This window comes from Natator depressus, chromosome 3 (assembly GCF_965152275.1).
Source record: "Natator depressus isolate rNatDep1 chromosome 3, rNatDep2.hap1, whole genome shotgun sequence".
NCBI lineage: Eukaryota > Metazoa > Chordata > Testudines > Cheloniidae > Natator > Natator depressus.
In genome coordinates this window covers 156,750,206-156,777,705 of record NC_134236.1, presented here as the reverse complement: position 1 = coordinate 156,777,705, position 27,500 = coordinate 156,750,206, and the positions used below count along the sequence as shown (strand labels likewise).

The window sequence follows — 27,500 nt, the reverse complement described above, 5'->3', positions numbered from 1 at the left end:
CCCTCCATCCAGGGACTGCCCCCAGCTACCAGTCCTCCCATGTAGAATCTGTCCCCCATGCACGGGTGCATCCTGCAGCCCTAGTCCCTGCACCACCTCCCCGTGCTCATTAGTTTCCTACCTCAGCGATACAGCATGCCCTGCCCACCAGGGTCCTAGGGCCAGGGAGCCTGCTCCAGCTGGGGTAACTGGACCCGCAATCCTGCACGGTGGGGTGCTGAGCACCCTGGCCTCCTCCCAATGCTGCTGGGCCCAATTCTGCTGGGGGGCACTGCTGCTGCTAGGCCTGATCCTGCACTGCCCCATTCCCCCCCCCCGCCGGCCCGCTCTACATCCTGGGCCAGTGCTCCTCCCACTCCTAGTTACGGCCCGGAGGATGTCACATGGGCCACAGATGGGTGCTGATTGTGCTGCATTGAGAACCACCGTGCTAAACCGTGAGTACTCCTTGGCTGTGCTCTTATTGCCACCTGCTCAGACAACATGAGAGGTTGAACCATTTCTTGTTATCTTATATTGTGGAACCGCAGTCATTTGCTCAATTGACTGATCCTATGAAGCACTGAATTTTGCAAATAATCAAAGGTAAAAACACCACACTGGTGGGAGACAATTCAGGACGAAACACATTTTATTGTACTGTAACACTAAAAGGACACAGAGTACTGCAGAGAATCACTCCAATGGGGATTTTCGGGTTCATGAAGAGCTGGCTCACTTGAGGCACAAGTTACACTACTGTTTATGTACCTTGATTCAAAGAGTTCTGGTATGTGAATCTACACCGTGTTCCCTCTAAGTGACAGTTCTATAGTAAAGCTACTTTTAAGTTAATAGGTGACAGATTTAAGCCATGGGGTGGCCAAAGCAGAGCCCAATGTCCAAAGGAACCCTCTGGAATATTACCCCCCCCCCCCAACTCATCTGTCTGCTGTTTCAGATACAGAGAGAGGGCCTACGGATGCCTTGTTTTGTTCACATTGTTCGTTAGTGGAGTTAAACAAATATTAGTTGCTGGTTAACAAAAAATATAAGTTCAGGCAGAAACTATATCTATGCATATTTATTTCTGATAAAGAACAGTACATAACATTCAAATTAGGTGTAGCCATTGGGCTCTTAGCAAGTTGTCAGTGTGGTTCCAAGTCACAATGTTTGGGCACCCTTAAGAAAGGTAATGGAGAACATTTTCGCCAAGAGATAAGTAAGATTTCAATATCTTAAAATAGTTGACTTCTACAGGAAGGAAGCAGGAATCAAGTCAGTAATTACAACCAGGCAAGCTTGTTCTGCTGGTTGGAAAGACAAAAAAAGGTCTAACATCACAATAGAAAGATGCAACAAAATTGTGAGAGAGATACGAGTTTCAATACCAGAAGCAGCATTTGAAAACAAGCTGTTTAAAGAAGTTACAGATTGTACGCATGAATGCACATGCTAGCATTCTCCTCCTCCTACCCTGTAGCTGTGTTTTAAAACACAAAGTCTTGGGTTAAAAAAAGAAAACCATATGAACAAGAATTAAGATTTGCAATAGCTTTGTCTACTTAATGAGGTTAGTAAAGAGATGAAAAGGAAAAAACCACATTCACTACTGTAACAGTAGTTACTCAGTAAACCCCATCATTACAAATAGCTTCTGACTTTTAAAGCAACACAAGACTAAACAGACAATTATTACTTTAGATTATTACTATGCTTATAAATTACATCAGTTAAAAGAAAAAAAGCCAAGCAGTTTTGCCCTATTTCAAAAATAGCTTCCAATCAGCAGTTACATGGTGAAAGGGACTTTACAAATAAATGAAGACTGGTGACATCTTTGGGTCAAGAATGACAAGAAAGAATGGGCTCTGTGCTACCGATCAACCTCAACAAGAATATGGCACAATGGCCAGCACAAGCCGTACCAACACTGAACCTTTCGCACTCGTCACAAATTCAGATCTCTTTTCTTAAACTAGTATATCTGGTGAAATGACTGGGTAATAAAAAGTTAAAAACTTAGGTCAAAAATTGGAAAGTAAATTAAAAAAACACCTTTGGACATAAAATAATTTTCTATTGATGTATCAGTTTATATGAACTAAAAACCACTGATTTCTCTAACAAAAGATATAACCGGATTATTTTCCTTTCACCCCACTGTTAGCTGCAGATATAATCTCAGATCTAAGATGTAAACACAAAAGGAGAAAAAAAAATTACAGCATCTGTTCGACATTCTCTACAAACACCTGTTGGGAGAAAAGTAAAAATTAAAGGAATAAAGAAAGGAAGTTTCCATCTGAAATACTCTCACAATCTTTCCCAGTCCATAGTTCAATGAATCCAACTCTGATGCTAAGGTGACAGTGTATATAAGTAGAATTTTTTTTTGTTTTTTTTTATTTTATTTTTTATTCCTGAAGAAAACCAGGAAAGAGGCCGAAGTCTCTTCAGGAATTATCGGACGGAACATGCTCTTCAAATCCCTCACTCTCTCGGACCAAAGCTCTTTCCAGGATAACACGGCCTTCCTTGTAGCGCTGGCTGTCTTCAGTGGCAAATTCATAGATCCAACCCAGTTTGCTGTTGCAGTTCTTGCAGCTCACATCTCGAACCATGTGGCGGCCAGTGAGCATGACCCGATCTTGAACCTCACTATATTGCAGATTTACCACCTGAGAAAAATATAAAGGGGATGAGGAGAAGGGTTAAGCCTATCGAAGGCAAGACTCTTAAAGCCATATTCCAGTTACTAGGAAATCCAAGGCACCTCTGTCGAAGTACAAAACGTCTAAGTGAAGAGCCTGTGGCACTGTGCATATTGGGAGCTGAAACGTAACAGATGCAACTGTCAAAGTTCTGCTGCCTGTGCGGGCAGAGCTTGCAAGGATCAACCTCACAAGGGTGTTCTGAGCCTACTTTGTTTTCCAAGCACAGCGAGATCCTGCTACAAAAAGCACAAGTACAAAGTATTTCGTTTGCCCAACTAAGGCATAGCAATTAGATAAAGCTACTCACAATGCGACAGTTTAGTAACCCCTTGATGTCAGAAGTAATTTCTTGATACCAAACCCATTATTAGCAATGGGTGTGGTGACAGGAATGAATCGGTCAATTTAGTCACTGGAATATTAGAGTTAAAAACTGTTTTCAGGGAAAAAATTAAGATGAGATTTAAGAGTATAAATCCCACTGACTTTCAACAAAGGTCAACGGGACTTGGGCTCTTAAATCCCTTTGGTAGTTTTGAAAATCCCACCTCCTGAGAAAGCTAAACTGAGTGAGCTGACAAGCGTATGCCTTTTAGGGCTGGTACAAATGCATGCCTTCCCTTCCTTAATCCTAGCAGTTAAAAAAATCCACCTGTAACTTGTTTAGGTAACTAAACATGTGGAAATAGTGTAAATAATTTGCTGAAAAAAGCAATGTCTGACAACTGTAATGGAGATTCCATTTAAATAATCTGATACTTTACAGTGATGCAAATTGGGGTTGCAGAGAACAACAATCAAAGCCTTAGCCAAAACTCACTGTTTCTCAAACAGAATTTGGACCCAAAGATCCAACACTTTTTGGACTAGTATGAGGACAGATTTACTGCTGTCTTTCCTTACACATGTGCAGTATACGGAAGAAGACTTGCATATATGACCTACTGACAGAACTCAAAACATACCACAGCAGTGCTTTCTGAAACCACGCATAACTAACCGAAGACACTTCTGCCTGTACCTGGGAGGACTATGCTGACAAAAAAGCGTTACCAAGGTCTGGTTGCTGATGGTCAATTTCAAGAAAATACATCCCTGATCACCTGGCCATATTTGTTGAGAAAGCACAGAAAATTTGTGTTAAGTCAGAGTCAGCCTAAAAAATCTGGTCTCTACATAAATATCTGCCCCCCCCCGAGCCATATTCTCATTCCCAACTCTGCCAATCTTAGCCCTGGTCTACACTGGGAGAGGTGGGGGGGTGTGGAAATTGATCTAAGTTATGCAACTCCAGCTACGTGAACAACATAGCTGAAGTTGACGTACTTAGATCGACTTACTGTGGGGTCTTCACCGCAGTGAGTCAACTGCTGCCGCTCCCCCGTCACTCCACCCGCACCTCTTGCAGCGGTGGAGTACAGGAGTCCACAGGAGAGCACTTGGGGGCTGATTTATCGCATCTAGTCTAGACGCGATAAATCGACCCCCACTGGATCGATCGCTGCTCGCCGATCCGGTGGGCAGTGTAGACATACCCTTAGTCAAGATACCAACTTGTACATCACTATACCTGCCTGTAAAATGGGGACAGTATTTATCTACACACTTGCAATGGTGTTGTGAAATTTAGAGATATAGCAATAGGCACAGTATAAAAATCTGGAATAGATTAGACAAAAAATAAATGTAAATCTCTTTGGAACCCTGCGTAAAAGTATTATTACAATGAACCTGAACTTTACATTATAGAATTCAGAATACTTCGAGTTTAACTTCATGCACTTTGGCAAGATACTAAATTCACAATCCTCCCTGTACCTTTTAAACACTAACTGCAATAGTTTAGGCAGATTATGGTGAAATTTCAATGACCTAAAGAGCCACTTAGAAAGGAAAAAAAACACCAACCCCCCCCCCCCCCAAAACACCCTTTAAACAAAAAAATCACAACAGCACGATGGTCAACTGAATCCAAGAACAGTTAACATGATGGATTCTTAGCCCCCCCCAAACTTGATTTTCAAAAGCAAGAAGATCTCTCTCAGCATCTAATTTCTTACCAACCTTATTAAAAAGGAAGGCTCTCCCTGTGGCCCCTGTAAAGCGAGTTGATATCAGCTCAGAGCGGTTGGTCAGGATTGTATCACAGTTTGCACAGGAGAACAGACGAGTGCCACCAATATGGTCCAAGAAAATTCTGCCCATTTTTATAAGTTCTTAAATTTAGACTCAAGACCTGAAAGCAAACAGAGATATTTCATCCATACAGCAAATTAACATAAGACTTCCTCTGACATATAGCCAGAACACATTGCAGGGCAATTCAGCTGACGAATATACAAACTCTTTATGATCTATAAAATATTGAACTTACAGTTTGTGTTCATCCTTTATTCCTTAACCCTGATGGAAATAACTAAGAACCTAACCAAAATCAGGAGGCTCTCTCTTAAGTTTTCTTCTCTGTCCCAGCAGAATGTTATAATTTTCAGGAATACGTTATGAAGAAACCAGTAAATATACAGCTGGCAGATCAGAACTCTGTAAAATTTCCAAGTGGTGGGCAGCTTTTAACTAAATCTCTCCCTTTGACTTAAATCAATATCGTGCAGCTTACACCCCCACACAATATTTGAAGGGGGCGGGGAGAAGCACAGAAACCCAGAGCAACCTCAGGTCTTAATTTCCTTGCTTGTATGTGTAAGCTGAATCCTTAACCCTTAATTTTAAAACCAGACTTTTTAATCTCATTTCCTTCAGATTTTTAGCAGAACAAAAATAAGAGTTTGTTTTTAAGAAGGTGACCACCACAGTCATTACAGTGACATTTGTGTTGTCATAGCCCTGGTCTACACTAGGACTTTAGGTCGAATTTAGCAGCGTTAAATCGATGTAAACCTGCACCCGTCCACACGATGAAGCCCTTTAGTTCGACTTAAAGGGGTCTTAAAATCGATTTCCGTACTCCACCCCTGACAAGTGGATTAGCGCTTAAATTGGCCTTGCCGGGTCGAATTTGGGGTACTGTGGACACAATTCGACGGTATTGGCCTCCGGGAGCTATCCCAGAGTGCTCCATTTTGACCGCTCTGGACAGCACTCAACTCAGATGCACTGGCCAGGTAGACAGGAAAAGAACTGTGAACTTTTGAATCTCATTTCCTGTTTGGCCAGCGTGGCAAGCTGCAGGTGACCATGCAGAGCTCAATCAGCAGAGGTGACCATGATGGAGTCCCAGAATCGCAAAAGAGCTCCAACATGGACTGAACGGGACGTACGGGATCTGATCGCTGTATGGGGAGAGGAATCCGTGCTATCAGAACTCCGTTCCAGTTTTCGAAATGCCAAAACCTTTGTCAAAATCTCTCAGGGCATGAAGGACAGAGGCCATAATAGGGATCCGAAGCAGTGCCACGTGAAACTTAAGGAGTGAGGCAAGCCTACCAGAAAACCAGAGGGGCGAACGGCCGCTCCGGGTCAGAGCCCCAAACATGCTGCTTCTATGATGAGCTGCATGCCATTTTAGGGGGTTCAGCCACCACTACCCCAGCCGTGTTGTTTGACTCCTTCAATGGAGATGGAGGCAACACGGAAGCAGGTTTTGGGGACGAAGAAGATTATGATGATGTTGTAGATAGCTCACAGCAAGCAAGCGGAGAAACCGGTTTTCCCGACAGCCAGGAACTGTTTCTCACCCTGGACCTGGAGCCAGTACCCCCCGAACCCACCCAAGGCTGCCTCCTGGACCCGGCAGGCGGAGAAGGGACCTCCGGTGAGTGTACCTTTTAAAATACTATACATGGTTTAAAAGCAAGCATGTGAAAGGATTAATTTGCCCTGGCATTTGCAGCTCTCCTGGATGTACTCCCAAAGCCTTTGCAAAAGGTTTCTGGGGAGGGCAGCCTTATTGCGTCCTTCATGGTAGGACACTTTACCACTCCAGGCCAGTAACACGTACTCGGGAATCATTGTACAACAAAGCATTGTAGTGTATGTTTGCTGGCGTTCAAACAACATCCGTTCTTTATCTCTCTGTGTTATCCTCAGGAGAGTGAGATATCATTCATGGTCTCCTGGTTGAAATAGGGTGCTTTTCTTCAGGGGACATTCAGAGGAGCCCGTTCCTGCTGAGCTGTTCGCCTGTGGCTGAACAGAAATGTTCCCCGCTGTTAGCCACGGGGAGGGGGGAGGGGGTAGCCATGCGGTGGGGGGAGGCAAAATGCGACCTTGTAACAAAAGCACATGTGCTATGTATGTAATGTTAACAGCAAGGTTTACCCTGAAAGACTGTAGCCACTGTTTTATAAAATGTGTCTTTTTAAATACCGCTGTCCCTTTTTTTTCCTCCACCAGCTGCATGTGTTTCAATGATCACAGGATCTTCTCCTTCCCAGAGGCTAGTGAAGATTAGAAAGAAAAAAAAAAAAAACGCACTCGTGATGAAATGTTCTCTGAGCTCATGCTGTCCTCCCACACTGACAGAGCACAGACGAATGCATGGAGGCAAATAATGTCAGAGTGCAGGAAAGCACAAAATGACCGGGAGGAGAGGTGGCGGGCTGAAGAGAGGGCTGAAGCTCAAATGTGGCGGCAGCGTGATGAGAGGAGGATTCAATGCTGAGGCTGCTGGAGGACCAAACCAGTATGCTCCAGTGTATGGTTGAGCTGCAGCAAAGGCAGCTGGAGCACAGACTGCCACTACAGCCCCTGTGTAACCAACCGCCCTCCTCCCCAAGTTCCATAGCCTCCACACCCAGACGCCCAAGAACGCGGTGGGGGGCCACCGGCCAACCAGCCACTCCACCACAGAGGATTGCCCAAAAAACAGAAGGCTGGCATTCAATAAATTTTAAAGTTGTCAACTTTTAAAGTGCTGTGTGGCATTTTCCTTCCCTCCTCCACCACCCCTCCTGGGCTACCTTGGTAGTTGTCCCCCTATTTGTGTGATGAATGAATAAAGAATGCATGAATGTGAAGCAACAATGACTTTATTGCCTCTGCAAGCAATGATTAGAAGGGAGGAGGGGAGGGTGGTTAGCTTGCAGGGAAGTAGAGTGAACCAAGGGGCGGGGGGTTTCCATCAAGAAGAAACAAAGAGAACTGTCACACCGTAGCCTGGCCAGTCATGAAACTTGTTTTCAAAGCTTCTCTGATGCGTACCACGCCCTCCTGTGCTCTTCTAACCGCCCTGATGTCTGGCTGCGCGTAACCAGCAGCCAGGCGATTTGCCTCAACCTCCCACCCCGCCATAAACGCCTCCCCCTTACTCTCACAGATATTGTGGAGCACACAGCAAGCAGTAACAACAGTGGGAATATTGGTTTCGCTGAGGTCTAAGCGAGTCAGTAAACTGCGCCAGCGCGCCTTTAAACATCCAAATGCACATTCTACCACCATTCTGCACTTGCTCAGCCTGTAGTTGAACAGCTCCTGACTACTGTCCAGGCTGCCTGTGTACGGCTTCATGAGCCATGGCATTAAGGGGTAGGCTGGGTCCCCAAGGATACATATAGGCATTTCAACGTCCCCAACAGTTATTTTCTGGTCTGGGAATAAAGTCCCTTCCTGCAGCTTTTGAAACAGACCAGAGTTCCTGAAGATGTGAGTGTCATGTACCTTTCCCGGCCATCCCACGTTGATGTTGGTGAAATGTCCCTTGTGATCCACCAGGGCTTGCAGCACAATTGAAAAGTACCCCTTGCGGTTTATGTACTCGCCGGCTTGGTGCTCTGGTGCCAAGATAGGGATATGGGTTCCGTCTATGGCCCCACCACAGTTAGGGAATCCCATTGCAGCAAAGCCATCTGCTATGACCTGCACATTTCCCAGGGTCACTACCCTTGATATCAGCAGATCTTTGATTGCGTGGGCTACTTGCATCACAGCAGCCCCAACAGTAGATTTGCCCACTCCAAACTGATTCCCAACTGACCAGTAGCTGTCTGGTGCTGCAAGCTTCCACAGGGCTATCGCCACTCGCTTCTCAACTGTGAGGGCTGCCCTCATCATGGTATTCATGCGCTTCAGGGCAGGGGAAAGCAAGTAAAAGTTCCATGAAAGTGCCCTTACGCATGCGAAAGTTTCGCAGCCACTGGGAATTGTCCCAGACCTGCAACACTATGCGGTCCCACCAATCTGTGCTTGTTCCCCGAGCCCAGAATCGGCGTTCCACAGCATGAACCTGCCCCATTAGCACCATGATGCATGCATTGGCAGGGCCTATGCTTTCAGAGAAATCTGTGTCCATGTCCTGATCACTCACGCGACCGCGCTGTCGCCGCCTCCTTGCCCGGTATTGCTCTGCCAGGTTCTGGTGCTGCATATACTGCTGGATAATGCGTGTGGTGTTTAATGTGCTCCTAATTGCCAAAGTGAGCTGAGCGGCCTCCATGCTTGCCTTGGTATGGCGTCCGCACAGAAAAAAGGCACGGAACGATTGTCTGCCGTTGCTCTGACGGAGGGAGGGGCGACTGACGACATGGCTTACAGGGTTGGCTTCAGGGAGCTAAAAATCAACAAAGGGGGTGGCTTTACATCAACAAGTATTTCAGGCAGGACTTCACGGAGGGTTCCAATAAGAAATGGTGCACCTAAGTTATTGTTCTTATTGGAACAAGGTGGTTAGTCTGGCCTCTGATTGATACATGGCTAGATTTACCTTGCTGCACCTTCTCTGAGAGTGACTGCAGTGTGACCTAGAGGAATGAGTCCCCTAGACAGGGGGGGGGGAAGCAAATGAGTACAAAACAAATCTGGTCTATTGCTTCTTTTGATCCACTCCATCTATCTTTTACATCTTTGGCTGGCAGCAGACTGTGCAGAAGGACTGCATGCCATCCACATCTCATGGCTGCCCGGCAGAAGATGATGCAATAGGACTGCTAGCAATCCATAGCGCCTGCCTGCTCACCATAAGACGGTTCAATAGGACTGACTGCAGGACTAAAGAGAATGATCTGGTCAAGTCACTCCAAATTTAGTCCCTGTGCCCATGTCTGCCCAGGCACTCCTGGCCGACGTGGCCAGGAGCACCTCGGACATGACGATGACGGCTACCAGTCATATTGCACCATCTGCTGCCAGAAGGCAATGGGTTGCTGCTACTGTGTAGCAATGCAGTACCGCATCTGCCAGCACCCAGGAGACATAGGGTGACGGTTACCTGAGCGGGCTCCATGCTTGCCGTGGTATGGCGTCTGCACAGGTAACTCAGGAAAAAAGGCGCGGAACGATTGTCTGCCCTTGCTTTCACGGAGGGAGGGAACGGGGGCCTGACAATATGTACCCAGAACCACCCGCGACAATGTTTTAGCCCCATCAGGCATTGGGATCTCAACCCAGAATTCCAATGGGCGGCGGAGACTGCGGGAACTGTGGGATAGCTACCCACAGTGCAACACTCCGGAAGTCGACACTTGCCTCGGTACTGTGGAAGCACTCCGCCGAGTTAATGCACTTAGAGCATTTTCTGTGGGGACACACACTCGAATATATAAAACAGATTTCTAAAAAACCGACTTCTATAAATTCGACCTTATTCTGTAGTGTAGACATACCCATAGCTACACCATCATGTTAGTACAGGTATTTGACACTTCCATTATAAAAAAGCATTTCTGAGTTTGATCAGACTTGATACATGGCCAATTCAACTGATTTGATAACTGAATTGTCTATGCACTGGGTATGAAAATCCCACCCAGTCAGTTGCCTGAGACACTTCAAGGAGGACCAAGAAAGTATGCATAACAGTGTTTAACATAGTAGGCTGAAGCTGAATTCAGGCAAGATTGAGGTTATGCTGGTAGGGGGAAGGAGATGCTTGAAAGGATTTGCCACATCCGTACCATCCTCCTCCAGCAAAAGAATCAGCCCTCCAATCCTTAAGATAGTTAAGTCTTGGGGTCCTCCTGGAGTCCTTGATACTTCAAATAACCAAATTGTTTAAAAGTGCCATCTTCCATCTATGGGTAGCCTGAAGACTGCACCCTTGTCTACCAGACTGATTTGGCCACAGTGATACAAGCATTCATTATCTCCCGAGTACTGCAATTTATCATACTTATGAGTGGAGCTTTACCAGGGTCAACAGCTTCAGTCAGTTGAGAACGCAGCAGCTACTCAGCAACACAGAGTACTAGACAGCATATCATACTCTGCTCTCTACATTTGCTACCCATGGGTGGGGGGAGAAATCAAATTCAAGGCCTTGATCCTGATATTCCCAGTCCTCCACAAACTGGCCTAAATTACCTGAAAAACTGCTTTCCCGATGTGCCAACATGATTTCACACAATTACTCAGGAACTATCAGACACGTGGGATTCATGAGCATGGGAGGACATTTTCCTCAGCAGCTGGCCTACAATAGTGGAACTCTCTCTGAGCTCATTAGGACCACAAATCTCATTAACTTCAAAATAACATGCAAACTTCATTTAACTTTGTGTCTTTATTTTATTCATTTAGTAAGGAAATGTTAGATGGTAGAGCAACTTCAGATACCCAAGATAATTGGGAAAAATGTTTAAACTTGTAAGGCACTCCAATAAGATGATGTAAGAACTTAAAGTAGAGGTTTTCACTCTATTCACTGAAAGGTACCATGACCTATCAAAAAATAAAATGTTTACCTGAACCTTAGAAAGTAACAAGGATGCATTTGTTTTAAGTCCAAAGAAAAATCATCAGTACTTCAAGTCTAGATAAAGCATTTATTTGATTTTAAGGTTCTCTTCTGGTACATATAAATTCATTATATAAATATGTGATATCTTAATGTAAACAGCATATCAAAGGGTATTGACCTCTTATATAGACCACTGTTATGCTGACCAATATTGTCTGTTTCTCTGTACTCCCCCATAGGTCTGTCTGTATCCATCTGTTGTTCGTCTCATATTTGAGGCAGGGACTGTTTTTGTTCTGTGTTTGTACAGTACCTAGTACAATGGGGTCCTGGTTCATAACTAGAGCTCCTAGGTGCTATGGTAACATAAATAAATCAGTCAAGATATTTATCATAATACTGAAGTTATTTTCTCATTAGCATTTATAAATCTCCTTGGAAGCCTGCAACAAATCTGTTTATTAAAAAAGAAAAAATGCCCTTCACTGCACTTGTATACTGATGTTATTAGACAAATGCTGACACTGTTTTGTTGCATTTTGATCAATGATGCAGTTATGTTTTAAAAGCAAATACACTTTCTTCCTTAAGAATAAGCAATTAACAGGGAAAGGTAGCATTAAATAGAAAATTTCCATGACTATCCAACCATACATATTTACTATATTAAAAAGAAAACAGTGTGTGCAGTTACCTAACAAAACTGGAAAGAAAAAGTCATTGGTTCTCAAACATTTTCACAGCATGGAAGGTTACCTAAGATTGTCTCAGACACCTCACCTCCCATTAAGTACATGATTGGCATCAATATGGAAGGAAGTGGTCAGCCCACTGATATATTATATGGTCTACAGCAATTATTTATACAGAACAGTAATATTAGGAAAAAACGCATTTTTAGCTTATTTTAATACAATTTAGCAGCAGAAGTAAAGAATTAGCACTATATGACAGCACTACACAGCCTATCAATGCTGCAGTCACTACTGTTTGAGAACCTCTTCTCTAAAATGTCCTTTAGTACAAAGCATGTGAGCCCTGTTTGTTTAAATGTCTGCTTAAGTCTGTTGCATGCAAGTCAAGAATCTGCTTTTGAAAATGGGATCTGTGCATTTCCATAGAGTTTTAAACTTTGTTTCCAGACTCCAAATCCAGATCAGCCAATACTGCATTTGTGAAATGGTAAAGTACTCTGGGTAATGTATGTAAGGGCCCAATCCAATTTCCACTGAAGTCGCTACCAAAACCTCCTTTGTCTTCAATATGAGGTGGATGGAACTGTAAAGTTAATTTTACAATAACGTTGTTTTGCTTGTAGGAATCCTAAATCTAATACTGCTGCAACTATTGTCTTTTGAAATTGGACTAGTCTCTAGCCAAGTTGGATCAAATGTGGTGTTAGGATATAGATATTCAGGCCTGTCTGTAAAGGCCTGTACTTTAAGAATTTAGGGGTATTCTTATTACTTGGCTAGTTAGAGGTATAAAAGAAAGAATCAAAATCACTGTCTGCTGGTGTAAGGGCCTTCTCTTACTGTGACAGTTTGAGGCCCTGTGCTTAGGCTAAGGCCTTTGGCTAAGCAGCAGAGGCAGCCATAAGCCAGGAAGCAAACAGTCACATCCTCACATTCCAAACTAGTCACATTGAAAGAAGGTGCTATTGGGCTGTCCTGAATACAATCCTGTCCTGATAATTCCTATCACCTCCAGAGAAAGGGAAGTGCCTAGAAAATGTAAAAGGAAACTTAGTTGGATAGCATCCTGTCTGGCAAGAACTCACTTATCAATAGCTGGGATGTGAAATCCTCAGTTCTGTATTGGTTTGTCATTATAGTTCCCACTTTGCTATTGTTTGTCTGTATAATCTCTGTCTGGTTCTGTGATTGCTTCTGTCTGCTGTATAATTAATTTTGCTGGGTGTAATCTAATTAAGGTGGTGGGATATAATTGGTTAGCTAATCATGTTACAATATGTTAGGATTGGTTAGTTAAATTTCAGTAGAATGATTGGTTAAGGTATAGCTAAGAATATTACTATATAAATTAGGGGCAAACAGGAAGTAAGTTGGGATTCGAAAATAAGGAAAAAGGAACTTGTATTTAAGCTTGCTGGAAGTTCACCCCAACAAACATCGAATTGTTTGCACCTTCGGACTTCGGGTATTGTTGCTCTCTGTTCATGCAAGAAGGACCAGGGAAGTGGGAGAGTGAAGGAATAAGTTCTCTAACATGTGGGAGTATATGATCAATTCTATACCAAAACAGCAAATGCCTATTGTGACCCTAAGAATCCCTGTATTCACACCCTACACACTATTGTAATAATCTTTGCACAAAATATGCTTTGTGAGGTATCATTTGAAAACTAATAACTGCCTAATCATTAATATTTTTTGCATGATGCATATACACAATGTGTATTAAAAGTTATGGATATAGGCTAGGATTATGACTAAAGTATGATTAAACCAGGCATGTTTAAAATGTGTTTAAACCAGGGAGCTGGTGAACAGGTCTGCCTTAGACAAAGGAACATGTGTTTGATTCTCTGACTAGCCCGGTCTTCAGGAAGGTCCATTTTTACTTATTTGGTAAACAAAGCTATTAAGCTACCAAGTGGGGGAAGAAACAGCATAGAGCTTTCTTCATTAACAGACTCCGTGTCACTTTCCTCACATCTTGCATAAACTTTAGAGGGATCACCCAAGCCCAAACGTCTACACTGCAATGTTATAGCTCTGCAGCCTGAGTCATCTGACCCAGACCAGCTATCGGTGTTTTACTGATGTGTAGACATATGTGACTTGCCCAAGGTCACACGGGAAGCCTGTTGCAGATCAAGCACTAAGCACTGGACTAGTCTCTCATTCTATTGATTTCAACAGTACTACTCACAATTGTAAAGTTAGCAACATCATAACTATTTGCAGGATCAGGGCCCTGGGCAGTCTCCAAAGCCAAACAAAGCTGTGAAGCACCATTCAGACAGTGCAAGATAAACTACCTCAGGGTAGAGACTGTCCTTGTACTGGTGTTTATACAGTACCTTATACAGTGAAGCCCCAATCTGATTACAGTAGAGCTCTGGGCCCTACTGTAATACAAATAAGAGTCATCACAATGTGCCCCTCCAACACTTGTAGTACAGTCCTGGAAAAGTACTCAATACTGTAATAGACATTTCCACAGCTGCCGTCTTCTGCAAAACAGCTATTCCACAGCATAGCCTCTCTACACACAATTGCCTGTGGCCATTTCCTCCTTCTGTTGCCATATGCTAGTAGGACAACGGCAGGAGATGAGCACAGCAGAACATATTGGAGTGCTCTGAACCAGGAGGGAATGGAAGTACAATCAGATATACTAAGTGAGTGAGCCTGAAGAGCAGTAACTCACAACTGCGAACCATAGCCTCAGGCTGTAATGACTGTGGCTCCTGTATTCAAAACCCTATGCTCCCTCCCCATTTTAGAATGTATTCTCTCTACTGAAGCCCTGACATGCCATTCCCCATAAAACTCATCCATCTTAGTCAACACTTGGATACATCACTTAGTATTACTACAGATAATACAGTGAATCAGCAGGATGGTTACAGATTAATTTTTCTATGTCACTTTAATACTTATTTTGTCATGTGCCAAGTTTGTCACAATTTGTCACATACAACCATGTAGTAATGCTTCACTATTACACACAATGCTAAAAATCATCCAGGATGCTTTAGTTCCTCTAGTAAAGCAGACTGGGCCGCAATACTTCGCTGCCTGTTGCAGAACCTGGCAACACTATAGCTTCACATACATAATAGTGTAGTTAAGCTTCAGATGCTATTTCACATAAACAACCCACCTTCCAGAGGCTTTAGAAGTAGACAGCTTGTATATAAACATTTTCTATTTAAATAAAAATGGATAGCTTAAAATGTTTGTGTCTACCCTGGGTATTTCTAGGCACCACCACCGAAGCAGCTGAGCAATTCTCCTAACCTGCAAAAAGGAGCTAAAGTAAGTTAGTTGTGTTGATGTTGCCAAGATGTTGAAAGTTAGCCATTAAGTATGCACAGAAGATATCCATTATCTGCTTTTGCTGTTTGGGTAACACTGCATCAAACAGAGGAATACATTTTAAAGTGGACTGTTACTGAATCATTTATCTTATTTCCATTTCTCTCTCTTAAAGAAGCTTTACAACCAAACAACTTTTGTTTCTAGAAGCTCAGTTAAAGTACTGCTTTCTTTATGTTTCAGGTCAAGAAGCAGTTACCAAGAAGAATCAGAAGAGAATATCTTCCTTCTCTTCCCCTATTACTGCATCGTACATAATGCACCAAACTCATTCTGTGTGAGGAATGGTGTTTGGTTTTCTTGTGAAGAACATACATTGGACAACCAGAGACAGGACACCCAACTTGGACACTTAGTCTGATCTGATATGGTGAATCTTAAGGTAAATATTTTCCCACTTCAGATTTCCGTTTCTAGAGGTTCTATCTCCTAAGCTGAAATAATTTGCTTCACAGTCATGAAACTAATTAAACACAAAAATTTCTCATCCCTTCTCACCTAAAACATACTTTTAAAGTAGATGGCAGTGATTTTCTTGTTGCTTTGTATTGCCAATTTGTACGGTAATGTGGTTTGTTTGGTAATGAAATAAGCAGACTATTATTGAAGAGAATTATTTTACCACAGGTTTTATGTATTAAAATTTTGTTTGAATTACATGTTTCTCAAAAATCTTATTCAGTATTTAAGTATATATAAACTTCAAGGTAACAGCATTAGATTCTGCATCTCCTTTTCAGTCAGCATGTACTGTGCTTCTTTTAAACAGTAAATAAAGCAGGTCTCTCTACTTGATAAAACAATTTCAACATTACAGTTGTATTTTACGTGGCAAGATATCCCTTTCTAGCACGGTTTTATCTTACTTGGTAAAAGAAGGGAGGTAAAAGCAGCAATAAAAGTTTAAATTTTTGTAACAAATGGAAAAATGGTGAAGCTGACAGCAAAGAGTACAAGCCAGTACTCAGGAAATGAAGACAATTGATAAAGCAAACTAAAGGAAGCTGTGAAAAAATCCACAGCCAGTAAGCTTAAAATGACAAGAAGAAGGAATTCTTTAAATATAATCAGGAACAAATGAAATCCCAGAAATGGTATAGGCCTAACACTGAACAAGAATGACAATCATCATGAAAAGGCAGAAGTATTCAGTAAATATTTTTCTTCTGTATTTGGAAAGAAGCTGGGTGGTGTATTCATATCTTACAATGATAATGAAATGCTCTAGTCTAATGGTAACTAAAGACCATGTAAAAGAGCAACTATTTAATGTTAAACATTTTTAAGTCTGCAAAAATGGATAACTTGCATCCAAGAGCATTAAAATAATTGACCAATGAGCTCTCTGAACATATCCTGCAATACTGAGGAAGTTCCAGAGGACTTGAAAAAAAGCTAATGCTGTGCCAATATTTTGAAAAGGGCAAATGGGATATCCTAGGAAGCTACAGGCCAGTTAACCTGACATTGATCCTGGTCAAAAGCATGGAAAGGTGGATACAGGATGTAATCAGTAAAGAATTCAAGAGGACAGCATAACGAATACTAATCAACATGGCTTTATGGAAAACAAGTTCTTGGAACAAAAGGAAATGGGAGACTGCATCCTGAAAACAGACACCGAAAAGGACTTGGCGGAGACAACCAACTAAACATGAAACTCCAGTGCAATGCTGTAGCTAATAGGGCAAATGTAATCCCTGGAAATATAAACAGAAAATATCAGCTAGTGTAGGGAGTTGATATTACCTCTACACACAGCATTAGTGAGATAGACACCATGTTCCAGAATCTAAGGATGTTGAATAATTGGAAAGGGCTCAGAAAAGAATTACAAGAATGATCTGAGCTCTAGAAAACACACCTTATATAGTTAGAAACTCAACCTATTTAAGTTTATCCAAAAGAAGGTTCAGAAGTGATTTGTTCATGTTGTACAAGTGCCTACACGGGGAAGAGATTTCTGATGGACTACTTTTTAATAACAGAAAAAAGGCAAAATGATACACAAATAGTTGGAAGCTAAAGTTAAGCAAATTCAGACTAGAAATAAGGCACCCAGTTTTAACTGCAAGGGTAATTAAACCAAAAGAACAATTTACCTAGAGATGCGATTCTCCATCACCAAGTTTCGGTCAAGACAGGATGTCTTTCTTGAAGAAATGCTGTAACTCAGACAAAAGTTTTGGACTTCATGCTGAAATTACTGGGTGAGGTTTTATGGCCTGTTATGCAAGAGGTCAGGCTAGATAACCATAAGGGTCCCTAAAAATCTATGACTAGCAATTAATGTAATCCTTACTACAGTTTCTAACATTTTAAAAATCCACACACCTATCTTCCCCATTACAAATTTTAGCCTTATTGCAAGGATAAAGATCTGGAATACTTATTTGGGCTCTGGATTTTATAACTACTTGATAAAAATCCAATTATTTTAGTAAGTAAATGAGGTCTAGTTGAACCGCTCTAAAATTTACCTCATGCACAGTTCTTTAGGTTATATATAAATCTAGAAATTAACGTGAAATACAGTAGTAATTACAAAATGAATGCTAAAAGAAAGGCCTTAAAAAGCTGATTTGATCTTGAGTATCCTGGACAAGCTGTATTGCTATCAAGGAGCAGGAAAAACCTAGGAAAACTCTGAATTTGGACTTGAGACACTTCCCTGAAAAATTTCAGGTAAGCTCCAGTTTAGCACTAACATACCTGCAGAACACACAAGTTGAGGGGATATTTTGCTGTGGACAAAGGCTGGCTGCCCTTTCATACATACTGATGCTGAGCCCTGCAAAGGAATTTGTCTGGAGTATAGTCAAGTATGTCTTGAACCCATACAGCAGAGGCAAAAAGCTGTCTTTGTGCCTTCCAGACTAGCATCCAGTGTCCCTAAATGGAAGGTACAATATCACCCAAGGTAATTGGTCTAAAATTTTATTTTTTTCAGATTTCACATCCTATGTAAGAGGTATGGGTGTATATTTATTCACTGTCTCGTGCACACATAGGGTCTGAAAAATGCACTCACCGGTGGGAGTGGGACGCCTCTCTCCAGTGAATGAGAGAGACTAAGGCTTTAATTCTGCAGAAACTAAATGCCTTTGTTGAAAAAAGTTTAGACCTCCAGTTACAAAAGCCAAGGTTCCAATGACAGAAGAGTATAAACCAGTCCAGCATTGTCTCCCTGCATCTATATACAAACAGCTGCAATGGACTTCTCATAGTAGTTCAAGTTCTCTGCTGATATTCATAACCCTGGAGGCAGCAGCAGAACTATCAAAAATCATGCCAGTTCCATGCTGTTCTTGAGGAAGCTATAAATAGCACCAGAGACAGGTATCAGAGACATTTACAGGGAAGGACCCAAAATGCAGACGCTGAGGAATAGGTAGAGACTTCTTATCCCCAAGCCCTTCCTCAAAGCAGCCTCCAGTTGTTCCTCACCCTCTAATAAATGTGCACAAGATATGCAATGTCCTTATGGAAAAGTTTACAAATTTTAACAGAGAAAACAACTACTTGGACAATATTCAAGTGAATATCAATATTCTGAATCAAGTGATTCAGAGTCAGTAATCGAATATGAAACTTTTAATCGCTTGGTCAAAGTAGCAGTTGATAGCAACTTTTATGAAGTGAATTGCAAGTATCAGCTCAGAGCAAATAGCAGTCACTCATCAAGCTATTCACCTTCTGGACACACACTGACTCAAGAGTACCTAAGGGTGTACTTCACAGATGTTTACTCTACCCATTCCACCCACACAACCAATAGATGACAGAAAGAGAATGCAAAATAAAACTTTATTAATCTTTTAAAAGCATGGTAACAATTGAGAGATTTTTGGTCACACAGAGAATCACCAGAGAATACACCAACTTCTGATGTTTGTTTTGACAGCAGACACCTGAACACAGAAACTCACTTTACCAGGGCTTGTTCCAGCAGTCTGGATGCTGTCTCAGCACTATCTCCAACCACTCCTGAAATCTGAGAGACAAAACCGAAAAAGACTGCTAATTAAAGGAGATGCAGTAATAACAGACCTTCTGTCTTCATATTCCCAAGTAATTCATTTACCTTCCCGTGGCCCTCCAGCACTCATTGTCATTCCCTTGAGAAGAAGTGGTGCATACCACAGGAGCCACATTCCCTTAGGTGGGGGAGAAACTCCCTGAGCCACACAGAGAGGCTCAAAAGATGTATTCACTCTGGAATCAAGCCCAGATCATTTCACCTCTGTATCCTAGAGAGAAATACAAGTGAGAAGGAAACTAGTAGGTAAGCTACAAAACAAAGCAACACAAAAGAGTACAGAGAAAACAAACAAGAATTACTGGATAAATGAAAGAAAATAAAGTCAATTCCTTACCTTCTTAACACTGCCACCCAAAGGTGCCTATGCTCATCAAAATACACTCCAGGCCCAGTCAGGCTAACCGCAAGTACAGTGGGAGCGAGTAATCCTCCATCACGACATCTGAGAGTGAATGAGCTATGTAATCTTTTATTTAATGTTAATTTTAGCACGGTTATATTATACCACAGTGGGTTCGGCTCTGGTGGCTACAGTTTCAAGTTCAACAGAGTTATCTCTGTTTGTTCTAGATCTAGAATAGGAACACATGAAACCATATGCAAGTAACATACAATCGCAAGAACAAGGTCCACTATATTTTAGCAAAAAGAAAAGGAGTACCTGTGGCACCTTAGAGACTAACAAATTTATTTGAGCATAAATTTGTTAGTCTCTAAGGTGCCACAAGTCCTCCTTTTCTTTTGGTGAATACAGACTAACACGGCTGCTACTCCGAAACCCGTATTTTAGCAGTTTCATTAAAGTTGCCAACAAAGTTATGAATGTCACAGCATATAAAATTCCTAAAAATATCCATGCACCCATTATAACTACAGACATAACACCATCTAGGAGGATGTGAGTAAGAGTCTGATGGGTCTCATGGATTGATCACCAATACAGGGGTGGTCCCTGCTGGAGTCTTCCCATTGGAAGCTCAATTTTCCCAGCTCCAGGCACCCTCTCTTATAATGTGATTCTGTCTATACCTACATTCTGTGCACGTACATGAAAGTGTCAACCCTCTCTTTTCTTATTGGTGCATGTCCCCTAGAAACGTAAGGGGCCCCGAATTCTATAGGCTGTATAGGTTCTCTTTAGTCTCATTAACATTGACCTACCCCCTGTAGCCTGTGGTTAAGACAAGTGTTGGAGACAAGATGTGCTTTTACAAATTTTTATAATTTAGAATTAATCTTCCAGCAAGATTTTTGCATTACCACCACTTGGTACCTCTTTTCCCATAATCTTAGGGCATCGGGTTCTTTTTCAGTCATTTACTTATATCAGCATTTCTATTATCTCCAAGGCCTAAAATAACTAAGCTACAGTCTTGCAGGCCTCAACCTACAAGTTCTTGCATTTCAGCTTTTCTTACTTATATCTAATACATGATTCCCTCTAAATATGGATCAATCAATTAACTCTGTTTAACATACAATGAATATTAGAAATGAGACTACTAAGGGGGGATATGATAGAAGTCTATAAAATCATAACTGGTGTGGAGAAAGTAAATAAGGAAGTGTTACTCCTTCTCATAACACAAGAACTAGGGGGTCACCAAATGAAATCAATAGGCAGCAGGTTTAAAAAAAAACAAACAAAAAGAAGTATTTTTTCACACAATGCACAGTCAACACGTGGAACTCCTTGCCAGAGGATGTTGTGAAGGCCAAGACTATAACGGGTTAAAAAAAAACTAGATAAATTCACGGAGGATAGGTCCATCAATGGCTATTAGCCAGGATGGGCAGGGATGGTGTCCCTAGCCTCTGTTTGCCAGAAGCTGGGAATGGGTGACAGGATGGATCACTTGATGATTACCTGTTCTGTACATTCCCTCTGGGGCACTTGGCACTGGCCACCGTCAGAAGACAGGATACTGGGCTAGATGGATCTTTGGTCTGACCAAGTATGGCTGTTCTTATATTCTCATAACATATTGATTAATTATAACATCACACAATAAGTGGATAATAAACTAAAATCATTGGCTACAGCTAGCAGGGTAAAAACCCTGCTCCTCATGATGCATGCATCCTCATGCCGGACAGAACAAGCTGAAGCAGGCAGTGGAACATTATAACCGACTTATTAGACATCATGCACGTGCTCTAGAAAGCTGAGCTAGGAATTTTAAGGTAGAGGCCATGATCCAAAGGCCCTCCAACGTCTGCAGGGAGCACTGCATCCAGAAGCATTGCACTGTAACCTCCTGGAACAGGATGGCTAAAGTGGATGCTCTGCACAATTGCAACTTGCACTTATTCAACAGCACTGGTGAAAATTTCAATAGTACAATTCCCTACTGCAGACAGGCCTAACAGGTAATTTCTCCAGGTTATTTTGACAGGGTAGCATAAGTATTCTTGCATTTTTATCTGAGGGCTAGTATATACTACTGCAGCAAGTCGACCCAAGTTACACTACTTTGGTTACGTGAATAACGTAACTGAAGTTGACATAGCTTAGACTGACTTATCACGGTGTCTACACTGTGCTGGGCTGATAGGAGATGCTCTCCCGCCAACTTCCTTTACTCTTCTTGGGGAGGTGGAGTACACCATCGATGGGAGCGCGCTCTCCCATCGATTTAGCGGGTCTTCACCAGACCCGCTAAATCGACACCCACTGCATCGATTGGAGCAGTGCCAATCTACTAGTAAGTGTAGACATGGCCCTAGTGCATCAATATAGTGTTCGATGTTGCAAACAAACAAGACAGCCTGTATCAAAGAACTTGGAAGATAGCTCAGCTGACTTGCATTATTATTTGTAGTACCATTTTCTCTATCGCCCCCCGCACCAGCACAGCATCACAGACATTAACGTATGTGTCCTCACAATATCCCAGGCAAGGTAGAGATATTTCTTCCATTTTACAGATGTGTAATGGAGACACAGAGATGAAGTGACTTTCCCAGTGTGACACAGCAAGTCCATAGCCAGAAATTACCTAAGTCTCAACCCACTTGACCACAAGATGACCTTTCCTCCCTGATTTTTCAAGTGCCTTTGATGAGCAAAAATTAAGTGTACAAACATTATTTTGTATTCAGTTTGAAAATAATTTAAGGAAAAAGAATAGTGAACTTTAGTCTCCAGAAGCAACCCTTCAGCAACTTTCACAAAGTATTACACATTTTAAATGAAAATAGACATTTGAATTATATTTAATCAACTTCAGTGTCCAAATAGTACTAATCTTCACTCTGAAAACACCAATGTTTTATTAGACATGTTTAAAATAAGCCTTCAGTTAAAACGGTAAAAAGATGAACAACTGTATTCACATATAAACATGCAAAAATGACATCCACTGGCAGGAAGGGGACTTAGATATTTCTACAGTGTATCTCCACTAAAAATTCGCTTATGCACTGGAAGATTTTAGGGTAGATAAAGACACTAAAATTTAAGGGAGTCATGTAATCAAAACTTCATCGTGTAATATTTCACCTATACACCTAAAGTCATTCTTAAATAATACCATGCTAACTAGGTCCCCAATGCAAGAAAAAAAAAATCCCCAAAATCACACAAATTGATTATTTTAGAGAGGAAACTTGTCTAACTTTAAAAATACTGCTGTAAAATTGTAGTGGCTCCCAATAAAGATGACAAGGGAAGTACAATATTTGGCAAGTTTGTCTGAGACTACTAGTAACATTTCTGGTCTTGCTATCCTACCTGCCTGATGGAGCTTTCAGGCACACCCTACATTTCCTCACCCCACACAATGGCTGAAGCCACTTATGAAAAAGTCAATCTATGGTGAATTAAATTTATAGTTTATAATATGTTTCAATATTTTGAAAACTAAAAGAGGGGAAGTAATGGGTGACAGAAGTTTACAAAGGATATTTCTGTAGACACATAACATTAGAAAAGATGATTAATGGTTAAAAGATAACATTTTAATTTCCAGTAATCACCACTAGAAGACAAACTACAGGGCAATATCTTGTACATGTCTATGTCATTCACACTATGCATGTTTTATTTCCTTTGTTGTTTCCTTAATCTAATCTTGATATTGCATTTTGCTCTGTGTATGGAGGATGCAACAAAAGCATTTTTAAAATTCTAGCACTATACTGTTTTAAAATAGACCCTTTAAAAAAAAAAGAAACACGCATGCTTTATATTACTCAAAACCATATCGGTTTTCTCATACTAGTTTAGGCATTATAAATTGTGTTTATATACAGACATTGCTTCTGATTCCCTCATTGCCTCAATTAAAATCTCTTCCAGAATTAAAACACTTGGAATAAATATTTTAGTTTCTTGAGAATCCAGGTCAGACGAAAGATCAAAATATAAAATTTGTTAGACAAAACTGGCTTTTAATATGACTGCAGTGAAATCCTTAATAATCAGATGACCAAGATCATTCTAGCACTGAGGAAACGGAATGTTTCATATAAAAAAGAGTCAGCTGTCAAATAAGGACACGGGGTTTACTTAAGGCTGATTCAACATCTCCCATGACAGATGGAATGAGGCTTCAGAAAGGCATAAACAGAAAAGATGCTTTTAAACAAATAATGGTTTTTATAAAGTGGAGGGGTGGGGGAACAGGAGAAGCAGAAACATAAAGCCGCACATCATTAAGGCCCTAATGTTAAAAATGGCTCTGTGTAGGTAAATGTTAGACCCACACAGAGCTGTTTTGACTTCAATAGGGCTCTGTGCAGACAACTGGATTTACTCATGAGAACCATTTCCAGGATTGGGGTCTTTTTGTATTGTATGAGGCCTCACATAGCCACAAGACACTATCTAAAGTTTGAAAGGTCAGGAAATAGGTTTGCCTGCAAGACAGCAATTCGTTTCAACATGATTGTCGTTCATAACAGCCTTCCACGACTTCCTGCATGCTGAATGTTGTATCATAAGCAAGCTACACATGGTCACATGACAGGAGGGCAAGGGACATGGGAGGAGAGAAAGGGAGAAAGGAAATCAGCAAGTTTATATCCACATTAGATAATACATGGGGTCACAATAACCAAAGAAAACAACTATATTAATGATTAAACAGATGGGGGCATCACCTGAAGCTACAGAAGTGATAACATGCATGATAAGCCCTCCTGGATGCTATAAAAATATGTATTTTTCTGTTTGCTATTTGTAGTGCCTGCATAAAAGGGATTAATGTTTGACAATCTTCTTAACTAAGTTTCCTTAATTGTGGTACTAATACATAACTCATCAGATCAAAGAACGTTAGCAGAGAAGTTGGAGAATAAAATTACTTTTTTGGTATTTTCACTTCACTCAGTTTGGACAGTGAAAAAAAAAAAACAATTTCAGAATTGTTTTTAGTCAGTGATACTGTCAGGGTCCCACCTTTGGCTTGCAAAGACTATAGGTATTGTTTAAATCCCCTCCCGCACACATGTATTTTTCCTTAAAGAATGTAAACTGTCACTTTGTTCCTAAAAACTGTATTTGCACACAGAATCACAATAAAGTTTTACAATTTTTTAAAATCATGACATTATTTCTATTAACTTTGTTTGTTTAAAAGAAAACCTAAACTGTGGATGTAAACTACCTCAGAATTACCCCAATGGTAAAAAAAATATACACACACTTGGAAGGGAGTTTTGAAATAAGGCATGTTTTATACACAAGGTTTGCAGTTGCACTTGCCACAATACTTTTCAAAAGCAAGTTAAGATTATTCTGTTTCAGTTCTTCCTGTTTCATATACAGTTTACTGAATATGGACTGTTCGAGTGATGTCTATTAGAGAACCAAACCCTAGAAGACCAAAAAAAAAAAAGGCACAGAACCTGCTCCCCTCTGATAAATGTTCTTAGTCACTCAGGCTGCTGCTATATTTGGCAGTGAGCTATGCTCTGGCTAGAGCAACAGCATCACTACTGCAGCACTAGAATCCTCCTCACCGAGCAGCCACTGCAGATTGCAAGAGCATGCGCTACTGCCTTCGCTCATAGCCCCAATCCCCAGAACATACAGTGCACAGCCTCTATTATCTAAACCTAAACTGTACACAAAGAAAACCAAAAGGGGGGCGGGGGAGAGAGCAGTCCAACAGCTGATACTGGTCATGTGGGTTGCTGGGAGCCAATAAGTAAAGGCTCAGCCTATGTCTGGTTTGAGAATGAGGCTCTACCAGAAGCACAGGCAATTTGACAACAAATAAAGAGGAAACAGCTGACATGAAACACAAAAGTCCTGTGGGCCTGAGTCACAGGTACCATACTACCAAGGGGGAGGCAGCAGGAACAACCCCCTCAGTAGCGAATCCCACAGGGAGTCGTTCTTCTCCCCACCCATCATTTAGACACTCAGCATTATTATTGTGTTTGTACAGATCCCAGGTCTGGTGCTCCCTATATTTACTTTATGGGAGGATTGGTCACGAACAGAGGCAATTGCTGCTGGACAGAAAGATTATTAACCCAAGAGACTATGTAGCTGAAACTATTTACACTGGGGAGGATGAGTTGATCCAAACACTTCACTCTGTACCACTTTTTTTTTTTTTTTAATTGAAAGATGTATTAGAGGGTTTGCTGGAGGAGGAAATGTGTTACTGCTGAGCTGGAGGAACAAAGGGGTAACTGGTCCAAGAGAGTTCTCTATACCTCTTAAATTTGGGGCCAGGGAATGATAAATCCAAGGAATGATTCTCCAGGTACTATTTATCTTGCGGGGTTGGGGGGGGGGGGTTAGAAGTGCTTCTTGTTGGCCGGGTAGTTTGTCTGTTTGTATATATGTGCCTGTGTGTGTGTGGGTAGAATAGTAATAAAGTTAAACCACATTCACTACAGGAAATGAAGCTACCCCCGTGGCGCAAGCCAGCTTCCCCTAATAGCCACAGCCAGCCTGCGTTTGTGCGGGGTGTACTGTGCTGTAGGACACCGTATTGCTCTGCTGGGCATGGGGGATAATTATTTAGCTGTTATGGATGGTGCAGGCGAAGGGGGCCGTTGGGGGAGGGAGGTTGGTTGGTGCTGAGGAGGAGTGTTGTTGTGGCGCCGGTTGGGGCAGGGGAGGAAGTTGTGTTGCGCTTTGTGGTGCCGGGGTGATTGTTGTGCTGGGGGGAGGGGACGTACAGGGGTCGGGAACTGTTGGGCGGCGGGTTGTGGTGGTGCTCGGCGGGGGTACAGGAGGACGAGGGAGTTGCTGCGGCGGTACGGGGGGGGGGTTGTTGCGGCTGTGGCACAGGAGGGGGTTGTTGGCGGCGGTGCGGGGTTGGCTCTGGCGGAGCAGGGCGGAGGTACGTGGGGGTTGCTGTGGCAGTACCCGGCGGGGGGAGGGGGGGCTGCTGTGACGGTGCCACCGGGGAGACGGGAGGTTGCTAGGGAAGGGCGGGGGTCACTATGGCTGGGTTGGGGGCCCTGCGCCGCCGGACGGACGGAGAGCGCCGTTGGGAGAAGGGAAGCGGGGCCCCGTACCCCACACCCAGACCGAGGGAGTCAGGGCCCGGGGCCGCCTCATCCCGGAGCCCACCGCGCTCTCGAGGGTCAGGCGGGCTGGACGGGCCTCGTCCCCCTCCCGTGGGGCGATTACCTGGCAGGCGGCGGCCGGAGCAGGTCGGCGTCTGGCGTCTGGCGTCTCCCCTCAGCTGAGCGCGACCGCTCGGTCTCGGTCCATCAGACTCCGCCCCCAGAGGCCCCGCCCCTGCCCTGTCAGTCCCCGCCAGAGACACGCCCACGGCCGCTATGACCGTTCCCCTGGGCCAAGGGCCACGCCCCTTGCTGTCCCGGGCTACTCACAACGCGGAGTGAAGACACGTTGGGGGGAGGTCAGTTGGAGGCGGGGCGCCCGCTGCGTGACGCTGCCGCCGGTGGCCGGGCGGGGGTAGAGGCGGTGGGGTCACGGGGCCGCTCTCAGGGTTTTCACTCCTCGTATAATTTATAAAAATCCGCTTGAAAAACTCATTGCGTCACCCAAACTGTCACCCACACCTCTCTTACCCCCGTCACTGCCCGAACACCCCCGTCACCCACACCCCTCTTGCCCCCGTCACCGCCCG

At 42.6% G+C, this 27,500-nt stretch overlaps 1 protein-coding gene across 1 annotated transcript; it reads right to left on the bottom strand.

Annotated features, from left to right (window-relative positions):
* Positions 1 to 691: 691 nt before the first annotated feature.
* On the bottom strand, positions 692 to 27,179 carry YPEL5 (yippee like 5). Its single transcript, XM_074947092.1, has 3 exons — positions 27,035 to 27,179; positions 4,764 to 4,935; positions 692 to 2,663 (listed from the first exon to the last, which is right to left on the bottom strand). Exons 2-3 carry the CDS (start codon positions 4,902 to 4,904, stop codon positions 2,439 to 2,441), a joined length of 366 nt encoding a protein of 121 aa, XP_074803193.1. The 5' UTR covers positions 4,905 to 4,935; positions 27,035 to 27,179; the 3' UTR covers positions 692 to 2,438.
* Between the last annotated feature and the right edge of the window lie 321 nt (positions 27,180 to 27,500).